Source organism: Gopherus evgoodei, unplaced genomic scaffold (assembly GCF_007399415.2).
Source record: "Gopherus evgoodei ecotype Sinaloan lineage unplaced genomic scaffold, rGopEvg1_v1.p scaffold_62_arrow_ctg1, whole genome shotgun sequence".
Lineage (NCBI taxonomy): Eukaryota > Metazoa > Chordata > Testudines > Testudinidae > Gopherus > Gopherus evgoodei.
This window is the reverse complement of record NW_022060083.1, coordinates 473,364-498,447: the sequence shown is the minus strand read 5'-3', so window position 1 is coordinate 498,447 and position 25,084 is coordinate 473,364. Positions and strand designations below refer to the sequence as shown.

At 41.7% G+C, this 25,084-nt stretch overlaps 2 protein-coding genes across 2 annotated transcripts; one reads left to right on the top strand and one right to left on the bottom strand.

Annotated features, from left to right (window-relative positions):
• Positions 1-6,522: 6,522 nt before the first annotated feature.
• Positions 6,523-7,482, bottom strand: LOC115643569 (olfactory receptor 10A7-like). Its single transcript, XM_030547592.1, has one exon. The coding sequence runs from the start codon at positions 7,480-7,482 to the stop codon at positions 6,523-6,525; it is 960 nt and encodes a 319-aa protein (XP_030403452.1).
• A 12,951-nt stretch (positions 7,483-20,433) lies between these two features.
• LOC115643554 (olfactory receptor 10A2-like) lies at positions 20,434-21,378 on the top strand. Its single transcript, XM_030547582.1, has one exon. The coding sequence runs from the start codon at positions 20,434-20,436 to the stop codon at positions 21,376-21,378; it is 945 nt and encodes a 314-aa protein (XP_030403442.1).
• Positions 21,379-25,084: the final 3,706 nt, after the last annotated feature.

The following is a 25,084-nucleotide window of genomic DNA, read 5'->3' as shown; positions in this document are numbered from 1 at the left end:
CCAGGACCGACCCTTAGGGCACTCCCCTTGAAACCGCCTGCCAACTAGACAGGGAGCCATTGATCACTATCCCCAAGCTGCTAAAGGTCTCTTGCACCGATATAGATGCTAATGATATTTTGATGATTGCCCGAGCAGCAGTTATATGTATGAGCCACTTTACTTTAATCATTTTTTCCTACAGTCACATTCTCTCCGCTGTGCTGAGAATCCCTTCCAGACAGGGTAGGTATAAAGTCTTCTCCACCTCCCTGCCCCACTTCATTGTGTTCAGTTTGTTCCTTGGCTCTGCAACATTTACATACACACAGCCAAGGTCTGCTTCTTCCTTGCATTAGGACCAGCTGGCTGCAGTTCTCTGTTCTGTGGAACCACCAGTAATGAACCTCATCACTTACAGCCTGAGAAACAAGGAGATAAAGTAGGCTCTGGGCAAACTATTTGGGAGGATGTTTTCACCAAAATAATTGAATTCCTCACTTTGATATTCTAATACACTCATATTGGACTCTATTTGAATGATCCTACATAGAATAAGGCTGTTCTCATGTTGGAATGACTTTGAGTTCTCCAACCTTTCATTCTGATGATGGACCTAGTCTCCCTCTCATTTCACTCAAGTTATTTCAGCTGTGTTTCTCCTGATTTACACTTCAGTGACCTTACTCCTGGTTTGTGCATCGGTGAGTGAAAGGGGAGTTAGGAACTGCATTTATTTTTTCCTGGGCAGTACCCCTTTTAGGTATGAGAAGAAGTATTTGAAACATTTTGAATGTCAAGATTTTTAAATGAGAAAGGGACAATTATTTTGATGAATATTTTCATTTAAAATATTACCCCTTTTTTGACCAGGGTTATGGGTCTTCTAATTCAGAGAAGAGACTCTGAATGTGTCAAATTATTATTTTATCTGAGAATATTTCCAAAGCACACTTTTTGGTCCAGTGATTACAATAACTGACATCAGTTACAATGCTATTGGCTACAAGCTAATGATGAAATTCACCCATGTGCAGAGGTAAAGCACAAAGCATAAATATCACTTCAATCTCACTTTAATTTCATGAGTTCCATGTCTATTAAGCATTGTGAAAGTACTGAAATGATGCATTGACCTTGGCCATCAACAATGAATTGCGTCTGAGGAGATATTTGCTCATACACAGAAGTGTGTTGCATTAGGATGACAGTGATGAAACATTGGTATAAGGCAAGTGAAGTTGCCCACTCCTGGAACAGTAGGGTATTGCTAACTCCTGGGATCTTATTGTGAGTCTTGTGATATCTGGTGTTTTTTTCCGTAAAACCTGTCTGCTTGTAATTGGATTATTACATGAGAGCCTCAACTTTCTTTTAATAAAAAAGTAAGTTTTTGGCCTTTGTGGGTTTTTGAGAAAAGCAGGTAAAAAATCAAAATTTATAATTTTTAAAATCTCATCATTTTTAAGCAAAACTCAGGATTTTCCAGAGAACTGACACATGCTTTTTGAATATTTGGGTTAGCAACAGTGATAGCCCTGTCTGACAGACTGTACCCTGTAGTAACACTCTGCACACCATTGTAATAATATTTGTATTAAATATGCCTCTTATGGTATCTTCTGAAAACTAATAACTAGCTGGTCAACAATTGTATGGAGAAATTTGTATAGCAACATTATATATAAAGTTATAGACATAATCTGAAATCATGACTGAAGTGTGTTTACCAGACATGCCTGGGAGTGGGTAAACCTGATTCTCAAAGAAAAGGACAAAACTGACACCTCTAGCAAGGTGTTATTCAAGCAGATGAGCCATGACCTGTCAAGTGGTTGATCTTTGGTAAGGAAGCAGGTTGGAACAAACATATCTGCAGTATAGCAAACAGCATGAGCCCTCTTTCACCACCAGAGTCCTTGACTTCAACCTCACAGTGGGAATGAATTTTGTCTATAGGTAACCCTCAGGGAAATACATTTCAAAGGGTGACTTAACTAAAAATGTGAGGTGCAAAACACCCAAGTTACCTCTCCCTAGGCATCTTTTGCTCTTTCTCCTAAGATGACAAAAGAAACCAGCCCATCTGACTTCGGGAGCAGTTCCTGATCTGAAGATTGATCAACCCTATTGATGGACGCATGGGACAAAAATTTTACCTTCAACCAAGTCTAGCTTGTTATGTTTTAGTAAAAGGAAACAGTTTATCTTTATTTCTCTTGTAACCATTTCTGACTTTAATGCCTTATGCTTGTACTCTCTAAAAATCTAACTCCTAGTAGTTAAATAAAGATGTTTAATTCTATAATTAAAACAAATCCAGTGTTGTGAATTATTTGGGTGACTCCATTTAAGGTAGCTGGCTATTCTATATTGATCCTCTTAGAAGAGCCACAGACCTAGTATATCTGGATTGTCCAGGAGAGGGCTGAATAGTGCAGAACACACATTTCTGAGGGGGGCGGGAATTCAAGACTGGGAGTGTGTTGGGGTCACCTTGTAAAGAGGAACCAAGTTGACTAGAAGCCAGAGTGTGGCTGGTGTTTGCTGGGGGTGTGACCTGCAGGCTGGCAAGCTGTTTGTGAGGAGCCCATGTGGGAGCTACAGCAGTAAAGTATTGTGAGGTACCCAGATTGCAGTGTATGGGTTACACAGCCCCTCCTTGGTCTGGCTTGCACCCTGGAATGTCAGACCCTGACACAACTTTACAAGTACCAGCCAAAATAAGTTCTTGGGATATTAATATGTGAAGGACATAAATCCACACCATGTAGAGGTCAAGCATAGGAGTTTATTACACACAGTGCTGGTAGAGTGTCAACTTGCTTATTAGGCTCAGAGACACTGCCAGTCAATTGATTACAATAGAATATATAGATTTTCCACGGGCGGGGGAAAGTGATGGTGTAGTTAGTTTCACACCCCGGGACAGGTTTTGCAGCAAGACAAGATAGCACATTAACCAACGGTTAAAAGGATACATAATGTCTCCACGCATGGTCTCAAGTTAGCAAGTTAACATTTAATAAATACTTCTATACTAATAACATTTTATCAAATATATATATGTTGAATTCTGATTTGGGGTCCATAGGAATGGAGCAACTCCTTTGATTGTCCAATAGGTACATTCCTAGGGGTTAAAGCAAAGAAACAGTGAGAGTATATGACAATACATATTGTCTCCTTTATGTCTTAAGACAGGTCATTGGTCCCTGGGAAGGGAGGTGGAAGGATGTCATATTTTATACTGATGTGCCAATTTTCATAAACTCAAGGTTGGATCTGTGGGAAGAATGTTCTCTACAGAAGAGACTGATACAACAGGAACAGGGATTCTTTGTTCGACTTGAAACTCTGAATAAGACACAATTATTTAGTTCTTAGCTTCAACACTTGACAATTTGCTAAACAGGCCTATTTTAGCAAAACAAGATTATCTGTTTACCACATCATTGTTCTATGCATCCGAAGAAGTGAGCTGTAGCTCACGAAAGCTCATGCTGAAATAAATTTGTTAGTCTCTAAGGTGCCATAAGTACTCCCGTTCTTTTTGTGGATACAGACTTACATGACTGCTACTCTAAAATCTGTTTACCGCAGCTTTCTCTTAGCTGATCACTATTTGCTAGGCCTCTGGTCTCTTGACCAAACTCTGGACTTTGGGTCTGGAAAAGAGCTAGCACAAACCATACACCAGGTTGTTATATAAAATGCACATGGATTTTAACCCTTCAATATGATTGGTAAGCAAGCTTCCTAGGTGTTATGTTTTTTAAGGGATGATTCATTACTTCACTTCACATAGTTCTAGAAAGAGAATTTCAAAGGCACAAAATGGTATTAGCTCCCAGGTCTCATAGAAATTCCGTGTGAATTGGGTATCTAACCCCCATATCAGCCTTTGAAAAATTTTTCCTATAGAAACAACATGCATTGTGCTCTGCAAAGTGAATTAGTTGATTAGTACTGAGTTCCTGTCAAAGAGACACATTCCCTTTCTACAGGAACAAATGACATTTTAACATTCCAGGTCCATGTATTCAGAGCTCACAGGCTATGTTCAGCCTTGGAAAGATTAGCTTTTTATGGATAAATGTAGGTAAACATTGATTTTGCCGCACAAACACAAACCAACAAATATTTCCATCGATAATAAGCAACATTTACAGATAGGCAAAAGCTGCTGGAGAATTTATCGGAGTTACAGTGAAGGAATGTGCTGTGTTTCTTTTGACATGTGATGTTGACAATTTGTGTTGTAACAGTTCTAAAGCTTTAACTTTTTGAATCTCGGCATCTACTTTCATTAAATAATTAATGTCTGACACCTCTTGAAAAATTTCCTACCACTGTGAAAAATTAAATTGATAAAAATAATTAAAACCCATAATGTCATGCAATTGTAAAAATTTAAATAAAAAGAAATCTAAAAAAAATGCTTTAAAATAATCATTGATATTATTTGTGGGAACTATTTTTTTAAAAGTGCTAAGCCTAGCTATGTTACTGAGTTAACTGCAATGTTATCGCACAGGTAATGAGATTGGCCAGTGTTGACACACAGACAATGTTAACTGAATATTTCTGAATAAAAAAAAATGATTTAGATAAAAGACTCTTCTATTGATCACAGTACACTGTCTCCTGTACATAAAATGGAATAACATGGTGTGCATGGGACTATTTCTAGGTTTCCTCCAGGATTTCTCCCATACTTACCTACCCCAGCCCTCTTAGCTTTTGAGATCTTTCAGCATCCAACCACTAGGTAATTTGTTGAGTATCAATTCTTTGCAGAGCTAAAGGCCAGTGGGAACCTCAGTGCCCACTGCCAAGCCTGTTGTGTACTCAGAATCTTTCTCTGCAGAATCACAGTGCTTAATGGGAATGGCTGTCAACCCTAGGCAGAGGGACAATGCTCAGAAGGGTGCATAGGAGTTTCATCCAATGTGGATATCCTGTTTGCTTCGTTCTACTCTTACCTCAAGGGTTTGCATCTCTCACCTAGAAAGACTCTTTGCCCAATCGTATGAGGCATCTAGATTTATATCAACAGCTACAGCAGACAATTAGCACTTGAATGGATTAGGTCCCTTCAAATATTTTAATAGCAACCTGTGCCTTTTCACTAGAGCTGGTGGGCATTTTTGCTGAAAAAAACAAAGTCCTGAATTTCAAATGTTGAAACTTCCTGCATAACAAAATTTTTGAAAATGTTCAATTCAAAAACACCAAAACCTTTCATTTTGAAGAGCTAAAACCATTCTGTTTCAACCATGTCATCATTATTATTTTCTCAGTTATGGTGATTGAGGATGTCTAAGAACAAGTAGTCATGAACCATTGTGACAGATTCTGTGCACAGGGTGACCAGACAGCAAATGTGAAAAATTGGGACCAGGGTGGGGGCGTTAATAGGAGCCTATATGAGAAAAAGACCCCAAAATTGGGACTGTCCCTATAAAATCGAGACATCTGGTCACCCTAGCTGTGCATAATATAATAAAAATATGATATACAAATCAAAATTAAATGAAAGCAAATGAGAAAGTCAGAATAAATCATTTTGAAATTTGACCATCAAAACATTAGTTGAAATCTACAGCTGCCTGTGAAAGAGTTTCAGTTTCAACAAAACTGTTGTTTCTGATGGAAAATTGCTATTGACATTTTTGACCAGTTCTGCTTCTAACTTTTGGGCAGTGTCTTTGGATCTAGTTCAGTGCTATATGGCGCTTGTTACTGTACAGGGTTGGTCAAAAACATTTGGAGAATAACTGGATTTTCATCAAAACAGAGACTTTAATGGGAATGCATGCTTTTCTTTATTATTTTTTTCCATTGGGAAAACAGAAAATCAAAGATTTCTTGTGCAGCAACTAATGTTTGCAGTTATTTCTGTCCAAAGGTTTTCAGCAATTTTCAGCTGAATTTTTTTGGCATATTTCACATGAAATATTAAGCAGCCCCCCCTCACTGAAAAAAAAAAGTGCAGAAAACTACCAAAAAATTGAATATATTTTAGCCCAAAACTGCTAAATTATCCAGTTTTAAGCCCAAAATTGCAAATTTTGGGGGTCTTGGTTTTCTGGGGAAAAAACTATTTTTTTTTCACAGAAGCCACCATCATTTCCAATCTGTTACTGCTGAGACATTGCTTTTCCCACATTAAAGATGGGAAAGTGAGGGGTGCAGGTTGGAATTTTTAATAAGGCCTAATAGAATTAGATGCTCAAGTCCTATGGAAAATCAATGGGATTTGGGTACCTATTTCCCTTAGAAAATCCCAGTCTAAGTAGCATTGAGATTCTGTGATAGAGCCAGGATTTGAAGCCAGGTCTACCGAGTTCCATTCTACATACTTTACAATAAGCCCCATATTGTTTCCAGATGCAAGACTATCAATATTTTAACTACGTCTTTGTCCCTTCCTCGATGTTCCTCTCAGACTGCAATGTCCCTCCTCCCAGGTATTTATGGGGATTGCAGGATACCAGTCAAAATCCTCCATGCTGCCATAACATCTAATCAAAGTACCTACTAATTCTGCAAGGACAATTTCCGCCATATCACCCTCTTCAGAGCCCCTTTCACCTCATTGTTCCTCAGGCTGTAGATGATGGGGTTCAGCATGGGTGTGAGGACTGTGTAGAACAGAGATAGGAGCTTCTTGACATCTGGGGAGTAGCTAGACTTGGGCCGTAGATACACCAAACTGCCACTTCCATAGAACAAGGTTACCACGATGAGGTGGGAGGAGCATGTGGAGAAGGCCTTGCGCCTGCCCTCGGCTGATGGCATTCTCAGGATGGTGGTGAGGATGCGGACATAAGAGACCAGGATCAGCACAAAGGGGAACATGAGGAACAGGAGCGTGGAGCCGATAGCCTGCATCTCATAGTGGTAGGTGTCAGTGCAGACCAGCTTCAGCACTGCTGGAGCATCACAGAAGAAATGGTTGACCTGGTTGGAGCCACAGAAGGGCAAGTTGAATATCCAGACTGCCTGCAGCAGAGAGACAGGAACTCCGATCACCCAGACACCGCCCACTATTTTGCGGCAGACTGGTTGGTTCATGAGGGTGTTGTAGCGCAATGGGTAGCAAATGGCCACGCAGCGGTCATACGCCATGGCTGCTAGAAGGAAGCACTCTGCACAGCCAAAAAAGAAAAAGAAATACATCTGCACAGCACAGGCAGCAAATGAAATGCTCTTCTCCTTCTCCAGGAGGTTCACCAGCATCTTGGGCACCGTGTCCAAGGTGAAGCAGATCTCAATGAAGGCCAAGTTCTCAAGGAAGAAGTACATAGGAGAGTGGAGAGCAGGATCAACTGTGACAACAAAGATGATGAGGGTGTTTCCCATCACTGTCACCATATACATGAATAGGACCATGCAGAATAGCATACCCTGAAGGCGCAGGAGGTTGGAGAACCCCAGCAGGATGAATTCAGTTATGAGGGTCTGATTTCTCCATTGTGCTTCCTCAGTGGGTGTCATCTGCAGAGGCAATGAAGGCAGTAAAGGGTTATCTGGACACAATGTTGAAAATTCATAGATTCCAAGGCAAAAAGATACCACTGTGATCATCTAATCTTAACTCCTGTATAACACAGGCCAGAGAACTGCCCCAAAATAATTCCTAGAGCAGACTTTTTAGGGGGAAAGAGCATGCAATCTTGATTTAAAAGTAGAGATGGAGAATCCAACACAATCTTTGGTAAATTGTTCCAATGGTTTATGATTCTTACTGTTAAAAATTAACTCCTTATTTCTAGTCTGTATTTGTCTGACTCCAACTTCCAGGTATCGGATCTTTTTCTACCTTTGTATGCTAGACTGAAGAGCCTCTATCAAATAGTTGTTCCCCAAGTAGGTATTTATAGACTGTGATCAAGTCATCCCTTAACCTTCTCTTATCTCAATCTATGTAGCTGAGCACACTTTAAGGCATGTTTTCTAATCCTGCAATTATTCTCAAAAGTGACCCAGGTATTTTTGTTGTGTCAATTTTTGGTTGCCCAACTTGAGACACATTGAAGGGTTGTGACATTCAGATAGTTGATGCTTATGTCACACTACTGGGTAACTAATCCCCCCTCCAAGCAGGATCCTTTTCTTCCAAGAATAAAATAACTCTTTGTGTTCAGTTACAAAGAGGATGAGCATTAAAATGCTGGAAGAAGCATCCTTTATATTTATGGTTATCCTATACCTGGTGTAGTAAGATGAGGCCCTGAAACATAAACTCTTGTGTCAGAGGCCCAGTCTGAGGCCTGAAGTCTGAACTAAAGTAATTCCAGGCATTGCTAAGGAAAAGCTGGGCTGTGAGCCAGAGGCAGGCCCCACTCACAGAGGATGGTAAGAATACGGTTGTTAGAAGAAGGTGCATCCACATGTAAGTGCTAATAAGAGGAACTTGTGCCAAGATGGCACCTGGACATCCTGATACGAGGGCACTCCACAGAGATAACAAGGAATAGGTAGGTGCATCTCTTTTATGTATGTTCATTCGTTTGATGACCGGACTCTGTGCATCCGAAGATGACTGATCAGTCTGATTCGGGCATGGAATGTCCTGTCACACGTCGGGCAGACATGTGATGGCACTGTCGATGATGTGCGGGCAGTTCTGGACTTGCGCGGTTCACGCTTTCTTTCAGCCTCAGCAGTACGCCTCGCCTCAGAGGTATTACTACCTGTGTGAATGAGGCTGTGCCATGCTGGACGGTTCAGTGCGAGGGTTTCCCATGTGGCGGTGTTGATCTCAAGGGACTTCAAAGAGGTCTTCAGCGTGTCCTTAAACCGCTTCTTTTGTCCTCCATGGGAGCGCTTTCCCTGAGTGAGTTCTTCGTAGAAGAGTTGTTTAGGAATGCGCTCGTCTGACATTCTCATGACATGTCCGGCCCATCTGGTCTGGGCTCTCATCAGCAGTGTGTGAACTGATGGCAGGCTGGCTCTGGTAAGGACTTCAGTATCGGGCACTTTGTCCTGGCATCTGATTTTTAGAAGCTTTTGCAGACAGGAAATGTGGAAGTGATTGAGCCTTCGTGCATGACTCCGATAGACAGTCCACGTCTCGCAGGCGTACAGCAGAGTTGGAAGGACCACTGCTCGGTAGACCTTCAGCTTCGTTGGTAGGCTGATCCCTTGACGTTCCCAGACGTTGGAGTGCAATCAGCCAAATGCAGAGCTGGCTTTAGCAATTCAGCAGTTTACTTCATCATAGATTGACACTGCTCGGGAAAGGGTACTGCCCAGGTACGTGAAGTGGTCCACTGCCTGAAGTCTCTGTCCATTTACAGTGATGGACGGTTCTGAGTACTGAGCATGGGGAGCTGGCTGGTGCATGACCTCAGTCTTCTTGATGTTAATGGTGAGACCGAAGTTGTTGCATGCAGATGAAAACTTGTCCATACTGGCTTGCATTTCTGGCTCTGTACTAGCATTCAGAGCACAGTAATCGGCAAAGAGAAAGTCTCGAAGTACAGTTTCCTTCATCTTGGTGATGGCACGCAGTTGCCTCAGATTAAATAGTTTCCCATCGGTTCTGTACTTCAGGCCTCCTCCTTCAGTGCAGTGTTGAAAGGCATCAGTCAGAGTGGCAGAGAATATCATGCTGAACAAAGTGGGTGCTAAAACACACCCTTGCTTGACGCTGTTGGTGACTGGGAAGGCCTCAGATGTTTCACCATCATCCAGGACACGAGCCATCATACTGTGATGAAATTGAGGTACCGTTTGTATGAATCTGTCTGGACAGCAGAATTTCAACATGATCCTCCACAGGCCCTGGCGACTGACAGAGTCGAATGCTTTCGTGAGGTCCACAAAAGTTGTGTAGAGTTCAGGTTTTTCTGCTCTTGACATTTCTCCTGTAGCTGGTGTGCAGCGAAGATCATGTCAATAGTCCCACATCCCTTGCGGAAGCCGCACTGTGATTCTGGCAGTAAGCCCTGCTCCAGGTGAGTGATCAATCGGTTCAACAGAACCCGTGCAAGAACTTTCCCCGCTGTAGAGAGCAGCGAGATTCCACAGTGATTGTTGCATACCTGGAGATTGCCCTTCCTCTTATAGAGGTGCACGATGGACGCGTTTCTAAATTCCTGTGGAATGGATCGCTGCTTTCAGAAGGACTGAAATAACTCAGTGAGTTTCCGTAGCAGCACGGGTCCACCGACATTGTACACCTCTGCTGGTATGGCATCTGACCCTGGGGCTTTGCCACTTGACAGCTGGTTGATGGCTTTCTTCACTTCATCCTCTTCTGGTGAAGCATCCATGGAGTCATTGACTGCAACCTGGGGCATCTTGTCAATGGTCTCATCATTGATGACTGAGGGGCAGTTAAGAACTGCTTCAAAATGTTCAGCCCATCTCTGGAGAATCTGCGTCTTTTCTGTAAGGAGCACAGTGCCATCAGAGTTCAGGAGGGGAAAGCTCCCAGAAGACTGTGGACCATGGAGTGTATTGAGGGCTTCATAGAACTGCTTATAGTCGTTCCTGTCTGCGTACACCTGTATTTCATCTGCTTTGGTGCTCAGCCACAAGTCCTGCATTTTGCGCAGTCAGTTCTGTACTGTTCTGCGAGAGTTGATAAAGGTGGTCTTCTTTGCCCCTGAGGGTGAATCGTTCTGATATGCACGATGCAGGTGGTGCTTCTCAGCAAGATACATACAACCCCATACACCCCAGGTGCATCTTAAAGACAGGGTCAAAAGGACAGCATGATGGATAGATCTGTTTGTTTGAAACAACATGATCAATGGGGGAGACAGCCTCCTAATGCACCAAGGGGCTATACCTCAATACCTCAGTAGGGATGAATAATCTGTCCTGTAACTGTATAAAAGTAGGCCCCGGAGTGCGTATCTTTGGCCAGCTAGGGGGCAGTGGAAAGTCCCACCACTGACTGAGCTGGTCCATTGCCAGGAGGCACAAATTCGTAGTATGTCTTGTACAGTTTACGGGAAACTATTACTGTGCTTCATTTGACAATAAACCTGGCTCGGGTTCCTTTGTACCTTACTAGAGTTTGTGGTCATTGGGGGTTCTCTCAGGTTTTGCTGTGTCAGCGATCTGTGCAGAGCTGGGGCAGCACACAGAGAGAATATGCACACAGCCGACTCTTACCGTCATCGAACAAGAGCAGAGCACCACATCGATAGCTACTGACAACACCTGGTGAATGTGTGTGTGTGTGTAGGTTACACCTTCAGTGGTTTAAATAAATTACTGGAAAAATGAGTGTCAGATAGCCTGCTACTGACTGATCCTCTGGTAGATAAAAGACTATCACTGCTGATAGAAGACTAAGTTATACAAGTGTAGCAATCTGCAGTGGTGCTTTGGAGTTTGAATTCCAACTTTGCTGGGAGTCATTATACTGACAGAGCTGGAGAATTTAGGCTGAGATTTCCAAATGTCTGTCTATCTATCTTTCCTGTACTTAAAAACCTCCAAAAATGAGGATTCTACAACTTCTCTAGGTAACCTGTTCCACTGCTTAATTACTCACATACTTAGAAACATTTTTTTCCTAATATCTAACCTAAACCTTCCTTGCTGAAAATTAAGCCAATTACTTCTCATCCTACCCTCAATGGACATGGAGAACAACTGACCACCATCCTCTTTATAACTTCCCTTGACTTATGTGAAGACTGTCAAGAATCAGGGGGTAGCCGTGTTAGTCTGTATCCACAAAAACAATAAGGAGTCCGGTGGCACATTAAAGACTAACACAAGGGTAAGCAACCTATGGCACGTGTGCCGAAGGTGACACACAAGCTGATTTTCAGTGGCACTCACACTGCCCGGGTCCTGGCCACCAGTCCGGGGGGCTGTGCATTTAATTTAATTTTAAATGAAGTTTCTTAAACATTTTAAAAATCTTATTTACTTTACATAAAGCAATAGTTTAGTTATATATTATAAACTTAGAGAAAGAGACCTTCTAAAAATGTTGTTATGTATTACTGGCACGTGAAACCTTAAATTATAGTGAATAAATGAAGACTTGGCACACCACTTCTGAAAGGTTGCCAACCCCTAAACTAACAGATTTATTTGGGTATAAGCTTTCATGGGCAAAAAACCCACTTCTTCAGATGCGTGGGTAAAAAAACCACTTCTTCAGGTGCATCTGAAGAAGTGGGTTTTTTTACCCACAAAACCTTGTGCCCAAATAAATCCGTTAGTCTTTAAGGTGCCACAGGATTCCTTGTTGTTTGTGCAAAGACTGTTATTGTGTCCCTACTCAGTCTTCTCTTCTGTAGATAAACATACCAAGTTCTTTCAATGTGTCCTCATATATCAGATTTTCTAAACCTCTGATCATTTTTGGTGCTCTCCTCTGGACTACATCCAGCTTGTTCCCAGCTTTTTTAAAATGTGGTACCGAAACTGGACACAGTGCTCCAGCTGAGGCAACCCCTGTACTTTACTCTTGTTTTTATCATATTTCATCATGTTGGTTGAAGAACAGTTCCCCAGTTTATCAATATCACTTTGAATTCTAAATGACTGAGTCTAGCTGAATGGTTATAGATTCAGATAGACACCGAATAGGATTTTAAAAAGTCTAAGCAGTTTAGACACCTACCTAACTCCCACTGATGTTAATGGGACTTAGCCTCCTAACCTGCCTAAATATATTTGACAATCTGGCCCTGTTTGCCTCTCTTTAACTGGGTCATTAAACAGAAAGAGGCCAAGAAATTTTCTAGGGCAACTCTGCTGAATTCATTGCAATCACATCAAAGATCACATTGGCTCCTTTTGTACAGAGTGATATTTTCCAAAGCATCTAACTGAGTGAGGAGCACAAATTCAATAGACACTTAGGAATTCTGGAAAACATCAGCTGATGGGAAAACTTGCTTCATATTTTATTATTATGTATTTATTTGGACTTCCAGTAAAATATACCAAAAACTGTCCATCTATTACTTAAGATGCCTTAACTGTAAGAAGCAAAAAAACAAACACCAATCAAGCCAAAGCTGCGCTTGTAAAATCCTGTAGAATAGAAGAAAAAAGTATATCTCTGCTATATAAGTCTAGCTGTTGGTATCAAAATCCTGTAGAGTAGTTATTATCATTTATGAGAATGTCTGTTTGTCTGTCTATTTATCTATATTTCTTTCTTTTTTGTTTCCTTCATTGGCTGCATAGTATCTGTATACCACATACCACTACCTGTAAATGCTGTAGGAAATTCTTTACCTACTTCTTGAAGTTGGAAAGGTTTTTCATTGACTCCAAAAGATCCATGTGTTAATTAAGTTACGCTGTCTCTGTTGCCTTTTCAGTAGTGAGCAGCGGGATAACATCTCTGAACCATACTCCAGTATTTACTAGGTTAAAACAGTTGACTGAAATCATTAAGAGTCTTTTGTTGCTTCTACTGAGGTCAAAGACGAATCTCCAATTCACTTCTCATGCGTTCCCCTCAATAGAATTGGACCAAACTCTCAGCTTCTTTGTCTTGGTTCCTAAGTGTTGTAGGAGAAATCTGGCCCATGTGTCTGCTCAGTGCGAGACAGCTGACCAGTGTTAGTGGAAGAGATTAAATTTCTTCTCCCCTGATCTTTCATCAATTAAGAACTTCAGGTTACAGTTCAGGTTAGGGTGAGTTTTACAACTGACTACAATGAGAACAGGATCTGGGTTTCAGTTCTGCTTTCTTCTTGAAATGTGTCTGTGAAATATATTCTGTAACTGTAAGAGTTAAGACACTGAAGTTGTCTTGATCCTCAGAGTCCTGGGTCTCCTGGGAGCATAGTGCTTTTTAGTGCAATAGTTACAGTGTGTGGGGTTCACATTCATTTCACATTCCAACATTGTCTCTTTCTCTCTGTGATAGTCTCTTGCTGTCTCTTTTGGTCTGATCCTTTTCCCATTGAAAGCAATGAGAAAATTAACTCTCTCTCTCTCTTAATCTGTCCCTCCACTTCTTTTTTTGTACAAGAAGGTTTCAGTTTCTCCATCCAAACCAAGGTGGGTTTTCCCCTTATTTAAAGTCATATAGTTGCATAATGGAAGTGCATTTGTCATGCAAGCATGAAGCAAAAATAAAATAACATGCAATAAAATAATAGATGAGAGCCTGAAGTGCCTACTCAGTTTTCAGACAATCACAGGAGCAATTCTGTGATTCACAACACCTGAGATAGGTGCCTAGACTCCCTGTAAATGAATGGGGAAAGCTAGGTACCTTAGACTGCGAGTCACAAAAGCTGGGTTGGTAGCCACTAAGCTAGCCAGTTTAAGATGCTGATGAAAGGCAGGTGTCCTACAGCCTGCCCCCTCACAGAGTTATGTGACTCCCTCTTCTTATAATTCTCAGTGGTGAAACCACTTTTAATAGAGTTAGGCATCCTGATGGATTAAGTTCATGAGTAAAATGTACTCATATGAGGAAATCTTCTGGCTGAGTTGCACTGGTATTGTATGCGTGATGTCATGATGTGATCAACGTTATTCACCTGAGGACATGGAACAACTCTTTTGAGGAAAGTAAGGGTGAGACTATGTGTGTCAATACCAACAGTGACTACTTGTGCCACTAAGCTTGGAGAAAAGTACCTGTGTGTGTGTAAGCACAGTATATCTGTGACAATAAATAGATCTATTTATCTGAGAAAGGTGGAATAAGAGCCATTTGTTAGAAACTGAAGCCAGACAAAATCAAATTACAAATAAAGCTCTCATTTTTACCAGTAGTGGTGATTAATCTTTGGCACAAACTACTGAGGAAAGGGGTGGATTCTTCATCTGTTGATGTCATCAGATTAAGTCTGTGTTCCTTGCTGGAAGACGTGCTTTAGAGAAACACAAGTCATGCTCTAGGGCTTGTCTACTTTGTGGGGCAATGCACACTTATAAGTGTGTGATACCTGAAGCTCACTAAAGTGTTGCATTTTAATTCATTCATATAGACCCTGCTGGCACACACTAAAGGTTCCCTAGTGCGCTTTAACTTAGTCCTCTTTCAAACAGCACTGTGTTAAAGCACACCAGGGAGCACACCAGCAGGGTCTCTGCAGACCAATTAATGTGAGCGTTAGAAATGACACCACTGTAAGTGAGCATTATCCACCATGTAGACCATACCTCACTCCAACATAAGTTATTAGGCTCAATAAAGGAGGAACTGAGTAAAATGTAATGCTCTGTGCACTGCAGGAGCTCAGACTAGTTGGTCACATGGTCCCTTCTGGCCTGATACTCTGTGACTCTGTGAAAACAGTGATGAGGAAGTGAGACTGAAGCGCTCATGTGAACAGGGCCTGGGGCTTGGACTGATAATGTGAGCAAGCTCTAGTCATGTGTGATTGTTCATGGGAATGGGTTTGGTCTGGGCATTAGTAGGGCATGTCATGTGAGTGGGACTCATTGGGGGAGGGGGGTGTCTATCCATCCATTTAAATAATTCATCCATCCACCTTCTATATCTATCCACCAGTCTATCTACTCTATCCTTCCATCCATCCACATAATTATCCAATAACCTTCTCTTCCTATTGATCTACCTAGCCACTCCTCAGTTCTTCATTTGCATGTTTCAAGGGAACTCAAGGAAGTTAGGTGCGTCAATAGGGTACCTTAGTTTAGGCTAATTTTACAACCCTAGCCTTCATTGCCATAGAAGCACTTGAATAGGATTTAGGGCATTTGGAAACCATTGCCAGCTCTGACACTGGCCTACTTTGTGAACTTGGACAATTCACTTCATTTCTCCTCCAGGTCTCTGCTTTCCCTCCTGAAGTTTCTCTCTTGTTTGTTTAGACCTTGAGCTCTTCCAGGAAAGAACTGATCCACACTGTGTGTTTGTCCAGTGCCTGGCACTATGGAACCTGATCTCTGCTGAGACCTTGAGCCACTGATGTAATCTAAGTTATAGAATTATAGAATCAAAAGACTGGAAGGGACCTCGAGAAGTCATCTAGTCCAGTCCCCTGCACTCCTGGCACAACTAACTCTCATCTAGACCAGCAGTCCCCAAGCCCTTTACTTCACACATACCCTTGCCTCTATCCTCCCACCTAATCCAGAGCCAGGACCGGGAGCAGGGCCTCAATTCTGGGAAGGGAGATGCAGACGGGGTAAGGAGGCTGAGGCTGGGGCCACAGTTGGGGGCAGGTCTGGGAGCAGTGTCTCCACCAGGCCAGGAGCTGGGGCCCCTGGCATGGGGCTGGAGGCAGGGACCCCAGGTGTTGGGCCCGAAGGTCCCCAGTCATGGGGCTGGTAACTAGGGCCAGCAGCCAGAGCCAGGACCGGAGCTGGGTGATGTTCCCTTCCCACCCCCTGTGAGTGCTGTCCTGAGCCCCAGCCTTGCACCCCTGAACATTTCTCCAGTTTGAGGACCTCTGATCTAAACCAACCCTGATAGGTGATATTTCAACCTTCATCATCATCATCATCATCATCATCATCATCATCATCATCATCATCATCATCATGTTTTGGGGTTCTAAACTCTCCTAAATGTAGGAGCACTCTATCCTGCAGGGTTGGTTCAGGCCCATCACTATTCAGAACACCCTACCAATAAATGAGGTAATAGTTATCAAGCAAACTATATGTGTATATTTACACCAGGTAATAATGAGTCCCGAGGAAACAAGCCCCTTGGGGAGAAGGCCACATAAACATCTCATGATGCCATAAATATGTTACCAGACACCTCAGAGAAGGACAGCAACATTGCCAGATCACATCAACTCACTTAACCCCAGTACTAAAACTATATTAGCAAGTTTTATGGTATGATTAAGGTAATGTGTAAACAGTCAATTTGCCTGTAATTGCTACCATCAGATGGCTCTGTTGAAATGTTTCAGTGCTGATGGGTAAATCCTGATAAGAAGACTAAACCAACCCTGTTTTGCTGTCAGTAGGAAACCCTCACTCTGGCAGAGGAAGGTAAAGATTTTCATGAGATGAGTTTAGCAGTTTTCTCTCCCTCCTGATGTTTACATTCTTTCACCTATTTCTGTGTTGCTCCAAAAGGTAAACTTTACACATGATTGTCGTAATTTACTTTCTTAAACTGATGAAATAACTAGCAGGTTCATATTTCCAGAGATGTGAAACCTGCTTCATTGTTAATCCTGGTTACTGTTCTATCTATCTATCTATGTATCTATTATATTTTTGTAGTGCACTCTTGAAAGATTAAGAGAAACTTTTAACACCTTTGGTGTCTCATGCACTAGTCATTTTTGTTGTCTTGTCTTTCTTCCCACCTTGTTGGTTGTCTCCACAGTGAGTTCTCCTCCCTTCACACCCCCTGAAACTATCCTTTACCAAAGGACTCTGATGAATATTTTTCCAGCTTCATCCAAGGGGTGTTTCTTTAGGCTTATTCTTCCTGATTTGTCAACAGCCTTCCACATGGTGCATCACTAGCTCTTCAATGCTTTCCTCTGGCCTCCTGTATAACTAGGTTTGGTAAAAATTCATTTTTTAAATATATAATTTAAAGGACAAATGCAGAGGACTTCACTTAGGAAGGAACAATCAGTTGCACACATACAAAATGGGAAATGACTGCCTAAGAAGGACTGCTCCAGAAAGGGATCTGGGAGTTACATATCGTGGATCACAAGCAAAATATGAGTCAACAGCGTAACACTGTTGCAAAAAGATGAACATCATTCTGGGATTTATTAGCAGGCGCACTAAGCAAGACATGAGAAATAATTCTTCCACTCTACTCTGTGATGATTAGGCCTCAACTGAAGTATTGTGTCCAGTTCTGGGCCCCATATTTTAGGAAAGATGTTGACAAATATGAGAAGAGCAGAGCAACAAAAATGATTTAACATCTAGAAAACATGACCTATGAAGAAAGATTGAAAGAACTAGGTTTGTTTATTCTTGAGAAGAGAAGACAGAGGGGGGACATGATAACAGTTTTCAAGTACATAAAAGGTTGTTACAAGGAGGAGGGAGAAGAATTGTTCTTAACCTCTGGGGACAGGACAAGAAGTAATGGGCTTCAATTGCAGCAAGGGTGGTTTAGGTTGGGCATTAGGAAAGATTTAATAACTGTCCGGGTAGTTAAGCACAGGAACAAATTGCCTAGGGAGGGTGTGGAATGTCCATCATTGAGGGTTTTTAAGAACAGATCAGACAAACGCTATGTGGGATGGTCTAGTAATGACGTAGCCTTGCCCTGAGTGTAAGGGATTGGACTAAATGACCTCTCAAGGTCCCTTCCTGTCCTATGAATCTATGAGTCTATGATTTTCTAAGTCACAAGGGGATAATCAATTAATTCACCTTTTTGCCTTTGAAACTCTCCCCTCAGTATCACAAGATGTTACAAGTGGCGAGGAACTATAAGATTAACATATAGAATGTTCAGACCTCTGTGATAAAAAAGATAAAAATGGATCACAATTAATCTAATTTGGAGGTCATGTGGGCAATGGATAAAGATGATTGACAAGTTCTGCTCTTAAATATACCAGCGGACAACCCATTGGAGTCAAGTGGCTGGTTTCACTACTCTGGTTCCATTATTCTGGTGAAACTCCATAGGTTTCCCTGGAGTTGCATTGAGATAAAACTAGAACAACACAGTAGTGAACCAGGCATATTGTGTATATGAGTAGCATTTTCAGCCATCCTCTTGCTTTAGCTAATACAGTATTTATATTACAAGTATGGATAGAATTTGTCAAGGATTTAGGGACCCAACTTCTATTGCCTTTCAGTGGATCTCGGGCACCTAACTCCCTTTGAAATAGAATTCTCTGAGAATTTGCTACAAAATATTTTTTGCTGAAAAATGCTGATTCATGTAAACTGAATTCATACATGGGAAAATGAATGAATTTCTGATGGGTTTCAATGAATTTCTCTGCTCACAAAATGGACATCTTCTAAACAAAACAGTTCAGTTGAAAATGACTTTTTTATTTCAAAATTAAACTTTATTTAGAAAGAATAAAAAGGGTAAATTCGAATGAAGCATTTTTCAAAATTATCAAAACCAAACATTTTTATTGCCTCAAACTGTTTGATTGGTTGATTGATTCATTCATTAATTGAATTACTTGGTCTGTTGGTTCACAAAAGATTTTTTGGCCTGATTCAAGATGGGAATATTTTTTTCTGAAATCTCAAAAATTCTTACTGGATGGGAAAACCATTTCAAACCCAGCTCCAGTTAGAGTCTGTGAAAACCACAGTCCAAACAATGTTCTAGTTACTTTTGCGTTTTTTTTTCATTCGTGTATGTTTTGCAGATCACAGACTTCTACTGGCTTCCACTTGTACTCTGACATTGGCTTGAAATATCAGAGAGTTTCCATCACACTGTATTTCTCAGATATTTTAATATCTTGCTCATAGTCAGTGGCTGCCTCAGGAACAGAAGGTGGATCATAAATGCGGTAGTCCAGAAGGTGACACTTCTGACCACTTTCCATGACAATCAGACTGATAGGAAATACTACCTTGCCTGCAGCATGAATTCCACTGAACATAATTAAACTTACCAAAGAGGACAGAAAATCTGAAGGCTTTCGGAGAACTGGATTACTCTCTTCATAACCTCTTTCAGACTCAGAGTAAAAATGTTTAGAAGAATGTGTTGCAAATATGGCAATTTCCTGCAATATCCTTGAAAAACCTTATTGAATTAAGTTTAACTATCTTTGGAGTCCATTGTATTAAATGAATGGTTTATACTTTATTGTGGGCCAGGATTACCTGTAACCTCTCCAGAGTGAGAGAGGGGTGATGAACCCTTGGCAGTAGTATGAGCTTCAAAGGATTGTATTTAGGAATGGGCCAGATAAGAATATAGTTTTAGAACATATACAGATAAGTGGCTTTCCTGGGAAGCTCCAGCCATTTGAAGCTATGTCCTAAGGAGAGAGCTATTCTCGGCTGATTACCTATTCCTGGAATCTAAAAAACAAAGGTCCAGGCTGTATAAAGGAGAGGCAAAAGTTTTCATGAATGTGTGAGTTCTGAGCTAATGCTGTTATGAACTTGTAATCTGGGAAAAACCCTTTGGTGAGTTGGGAAGGAACGACTCCTAGCAGAGCCCTTGCTGGAGTTGAGGTGATCCCTGGTTATCTTATGAGCATGCATATAGGTTCTTTTATTATTTTAATATGTTTTCTCTGTAACGCTTTCACCTTAAGAGTAAACGTTCTTGCTTAGAAAGAATTGCATAGTAACATATTGCTGGGGGGAATGAATCCATTTCTAGGCTTGGAAGAGAAAAGAAAGCACAGACGTAGGCCTGCTAAGGCTTAATGAGGAAAGCAGAAGGTAGGCAGGGCTCAAAGCCCTCTAGTAAAGAGGGAGAGACATGAGTCTCTACCCCGGAGAAGTGACAACTGAGGAACTGAGAGCATAGAGTGGGTGCCCTTGGTGGAACAAAAGGGGGGAAATATAGATTAAGTTGCCCTGAATGGTGACAGAATGACCTGGGCCAACCAGACTGTGGTCACTGAGTTAATTCTCCTAGGGTTCTCCAATCTCCCCCAGCTCCAGTGCCTGCTCTTTGCGATATTCCTGGCTGCTTACGTGATAACCCTAATGGGTAACATTCTCATCATCCTCATCACAACAGCGGATCCTGTTCTTCATAGCCCGATGTACTTCTTCCTCCGGAACTTGTCCTGCCTGGAGATCTGTTTCACCTCAGTCATCGTCCCTAAGCTGCTGGCGAACCTCCTGTCTGCCAATCAAACCATCTCCTTCCATGGCTGCATCTTGCAGATGTATTTCTTCTTCTTCTTTGGCAGCACAGAGTGCTTCCTCCTGGCCGCCATGGCCTACGACCGCTATGTGGCAATATGCAACCCCCTGCGCTATACAGTTGTCATGAATAGGAGGATTTGCATCCAGCTGGCAGTGACTTCATGGGTCTCAGGGATTCCTGTAGGAACAGTGCAGACGACTTGGCTGTTCAGTTTCCCCTTCTGTGGTCCCACTGAAATCAACCACTTCTTCTGTGACAGCCCCCCAGTGTTGAAACTGGTGTGTGGAGACACCTACCTATTTGAGATGTATGCTGTGACTGGCACCATTGTAATTGTATTATTCCCCTTCATCTTCATCCTGGTCTCCTACATCTGCATCATCTCCACCATCCTGAGGATACCCTCAGCTGAAGGCAGACTCAAGACCTTCTCCACATGCTCCTCTCACCTCATGGTGGTGACTCTGTTCTACAGCACAGCTGGCTTGACCTATTTCCGACCTAAATCCAGCTACTCCCCAGACACCAAGAAGCTGCTCTCTCTCTCCTACACAGTCTTCACACCCATGTTAAACCCAATCATCTACAGCCTGAGGAACAAAGAGGTGAAGGGGGCCATCAGGAAAATGCTGGGTTGGCAAATATGTTCAAGGCAATTTTGATTTTTTTTCCCCCAGGCAGGTGAATGTTTCAGTTAACTCAAAGGCTTTTACCATGTGGCCTTTGGTATCATACATGGAGAGGATACAGATCTCAAACTGTATTGTTTTTGTTGAGACTTTCAAAAGGACAACGGGGGTCAACTGGAGATAGGTCCCCAAATTCCTTACATCTATTGTAAATCCTATACTTAGTTTTAATATAAATACATTGCGCATCATGGATCCAATTTGAATGGAAATTTGGGTGCCCAAGTCTCTTAGTCTCCTTTAAAAATCTCAGCTTATATATTAAACAAGGACCATGAATGGGATTCTGAGCTCAGATACACCTCTGAATATCTAGAGTAACTCCAGATTTATACCACTTGAAATGAAATGAGAATGAAGCCTCTTCTTTCCTGGTGTACCTGTAACTTGTCCATGTGATGTTTCTTCCCATGACTATATCTTGCTTCTCTCTTCCGCATGAGCTCTCTGCTGGCTTCCAAGTTGATTCTAAGATAACCATTTTGACATGTGTGCTGGAAGTTAGGCATCCAGTTCTGACTGAGTTCCAAGGGTATTTAGGCACCTTACTCCTTTAACCAACTCAGATTTCCTGCCATAAAACTCTGTCTAATGGATCCATAGGTCACCCTCTGCCACACTTAAAGTCAGTGGAAATAACAGAGCTGGAGCCTCATTGATCTATGGGAGGAGGCGTTTTGTCAGGTTGTTATATATGAGAGTCCAACATCTTTGGAACTCATAGCCCCTGTGCTCCAACTAGTCATGAGTTTGTCAACCTTCAGGGCACAGAGCAAGTGTCATCTTTCTCTGCTGCACACAGGGAGATGTGGGATGGGCTAGGGCTGGGTAAACTTGCTGTGGAACACTGGTGAGAGATTCTGGGAGCTGGGTGTGGTGGGATGAGGGCTCAGTTTCTGTCAGATATATATTGCTGCTGAGTTGTTTGACCTTGTGATATTTGACTGGGTTTAATTGTTGAAAAGTACTTTTGAAAAGATTTTCAAGGCCACCCAGAGATTTGATTGGGTGTTATTTTATTGTAGAGCGGAAAGTATTTAAATGAGTAAACAAATAAATAGGGTTTGGCTAGAACAAAATGAGAACCAGAAATAAATATAAATATTCATCCGTGTCCGATTAATTATTATTCTTACACAGAGGTTCCAGTGAGCATGAGGAAATGTTTGTAGAAACAATAAATACTGAGGAACATGAGACTGGATCATTCCCCCTCTTCAGTCGCACAAAATAACACTATTTATTCACTCTTTTCTAACAAACTGCTCTCACCACTAGATTTTATTCAGGTTTCTCTCATGATGTAGGCAGTAAAATAACTGCACAACATCAGTGGATCAATGTTAGGCTACAGCAGCTGGGAATCTGGCCCAATGACTATAGTGGAGCTACGATAATTTTCACCACATGTGAAAGTGGTCCATCACTAGTAGTTGACACAGGGCTGCATTTACATGGTTTGCTACAACATTTCCTTGAGAACAGCTTTTATAGAGAAGGTGAAGCTAGAATAGCATAGTCCTATGAATGTATTAAAAATTGTATCCTGTCAAGCACGAAAGCAGGTAGGCAAACACCTCTGAGAACAATCATTGATTTAAAATCAATATTAGGGAGAGAAGGAAACCAGGGGAAATTATCAAAAGCACAAGGTGCAGTTTGATGCCCCACTAACACTAAAATTTCCCCCCAGTTATATAGGCACAGGAATCATGGGACCATATCTGTGAATTTGAGTAAAGAAAGTCAAACAGCAATTTACTGAGTCATTCCCAAAACAAAAAGAGAAGGTGACACAGAAGCAGCAGTCCCAGCTGTGGTTTAAGGGGCTTTATCGAAGGTAAGCAAAGTTGCTCTGCTGTGGAGGCACCAGTACTAATTCCAGACATGGGTGAGGATGTCCGTGGGCTGCAGTAAAGAGAGTTATTGTCTAGAGATATTTAAATCCTTCCAATGAACTAGGATTCATTTGTTATGGATCCTGCCATGCTACTCAGATGAGAAACGGACACCCACCACTGCCAGTGATTTACCTCATTAGACATGTGAAATTGTCCAGTTTCCTCCAGGTTCATAAGGGCAGGGAGCTGAAACTGACCTCACCCGTCTCATTCTGTTTGTGAAATTGATACTCCCCAACTGTTGTGCTCTGTTGAAACAGGAACAACAGCTCTTTTATTCCCTTACCTTTAACCAACTTCCTCCAGTTTGGACCTGGTTTCTCCTCACTGAAGACTCTAATATCCTCTTAATAGCTAAATACAATTGAAGCTTACTTTACTCTTATCCTTCCTGATGTGCCAGCTGCCCTGAGCAATATAGATACTTTGTTCTCTGTTCTTTCTCTTCGTTGGCTTCCCTGCCACAGCACATTCCTCCTAAACCTCTATCTTCTTCTTACTTGAATTATTATTATTAATCATAATAATTCATATCTGCAATGATCATACATGTCTGGACCTAATCTAATGAGTAATTCTCGTTCAGATGAATAATTTTTCCCATCAAGGATTAATTCTCTTTTTTTTTAGTGCCGTAAACTCCAACTCTGAAAGTTCAGGCTTTAAGCCTCTGACAGTGAAGAATTATATCTGAGAGCAGCAATTCTTTAGTGACTGATCCTCCAAATTTTACCACTCATTTGGTAGCACGAGTGGTCACATTTCATTCCATGGTGCTAGGCACTTTTCTAAAGTGGATGGCTGGAATTCTGAAAGAATCCTAATGGGTTTATGTGCCCAGATCCCATTGATTGGTCAGTGCGGAACAATGCATGCAAAAATAGTGTGTATAGACCAAACTTGTTGTGACACATGCCTAGATGAGAAAGAAAGTGAGGACTTTTAAACAAGTTTAAAAAAAGATTAAATATATTTCTTTTAACTCCAAATTGCTTTATCTGGCTATTCTCCAGATGTTTCCCCAAACTGTCCTCCAGATGAAGATAAGAACATAACAGTGGTCAGACCAAAGGTCCATCTAGCCCAGTATTCTGTCTTCCGACAGTGGTCAATGCCAGGTACCCCAGAGGGAATTAACAGAACAGGCAATCATCAAGTGAGTCATCCCCTATTGCCTATTCCCATCTTCTGGCAAACAGAGACTAGAGACATCATCCCTGTCCATCCTGGCTAATAGCTGTTGATGGACCTACCCTCCATGAACTTATCTAGTTATTTTTTGAACTCTGTTATAGTCTTGGCCTTCACAACATCTTCTGGCAAGGAGTTCCACAGGTTGATTGTGTATTGTGTGAAAAAATACTTCCTTTTGTTTGTTTTACACCGATTGCCTAACAGTAAGCATGACAACTTTTATGTGGACAGGAATGTTTATCCCCCTCCTGCCTCCAAAAATGGCAGCATGTGATCTCAATCTCCAGATGATGGGAACTGAAAATAAGTCGAGCTGCCCTGAGCTACACAGCTAAGAATTAGGCTCCTTGTACATTTAGACAGAGATTTTCACAGGCACCAGATGGAGTCAGTCAACCAGGTCTCATTGACTTTCAATGGGAGTTGGATGACACATTCCCTTATGTACCTTTGAAAACTGATTTGTTTCAGCGATGCAGTCACTGATGGTTTATCTGGAGTGGACCAGTGGAGAGTGTCCTGGATGGGAGCAAGAGGCCCTGAGTTATTCCCTCCAGTTTAAAATTAATTATAGCTCTTTCCTG

Excerpts from the sequence above, each read along its gene's own strand:
- LOC115643554 (XM_030547582.1), top strand. The coding sequence starts at position 20,434 with ATGACCTGGGCCAACCAGACTGTGGTCACTGAGTTAATTCTCCTAGGG.
- LOC115643569 (XM_030547592.1), bottom strand. The coding sequence starts at position 7,482 with ATGACACCCACTGAGGAAGCACAATGGAGAAATCAGACCCTCATAACT.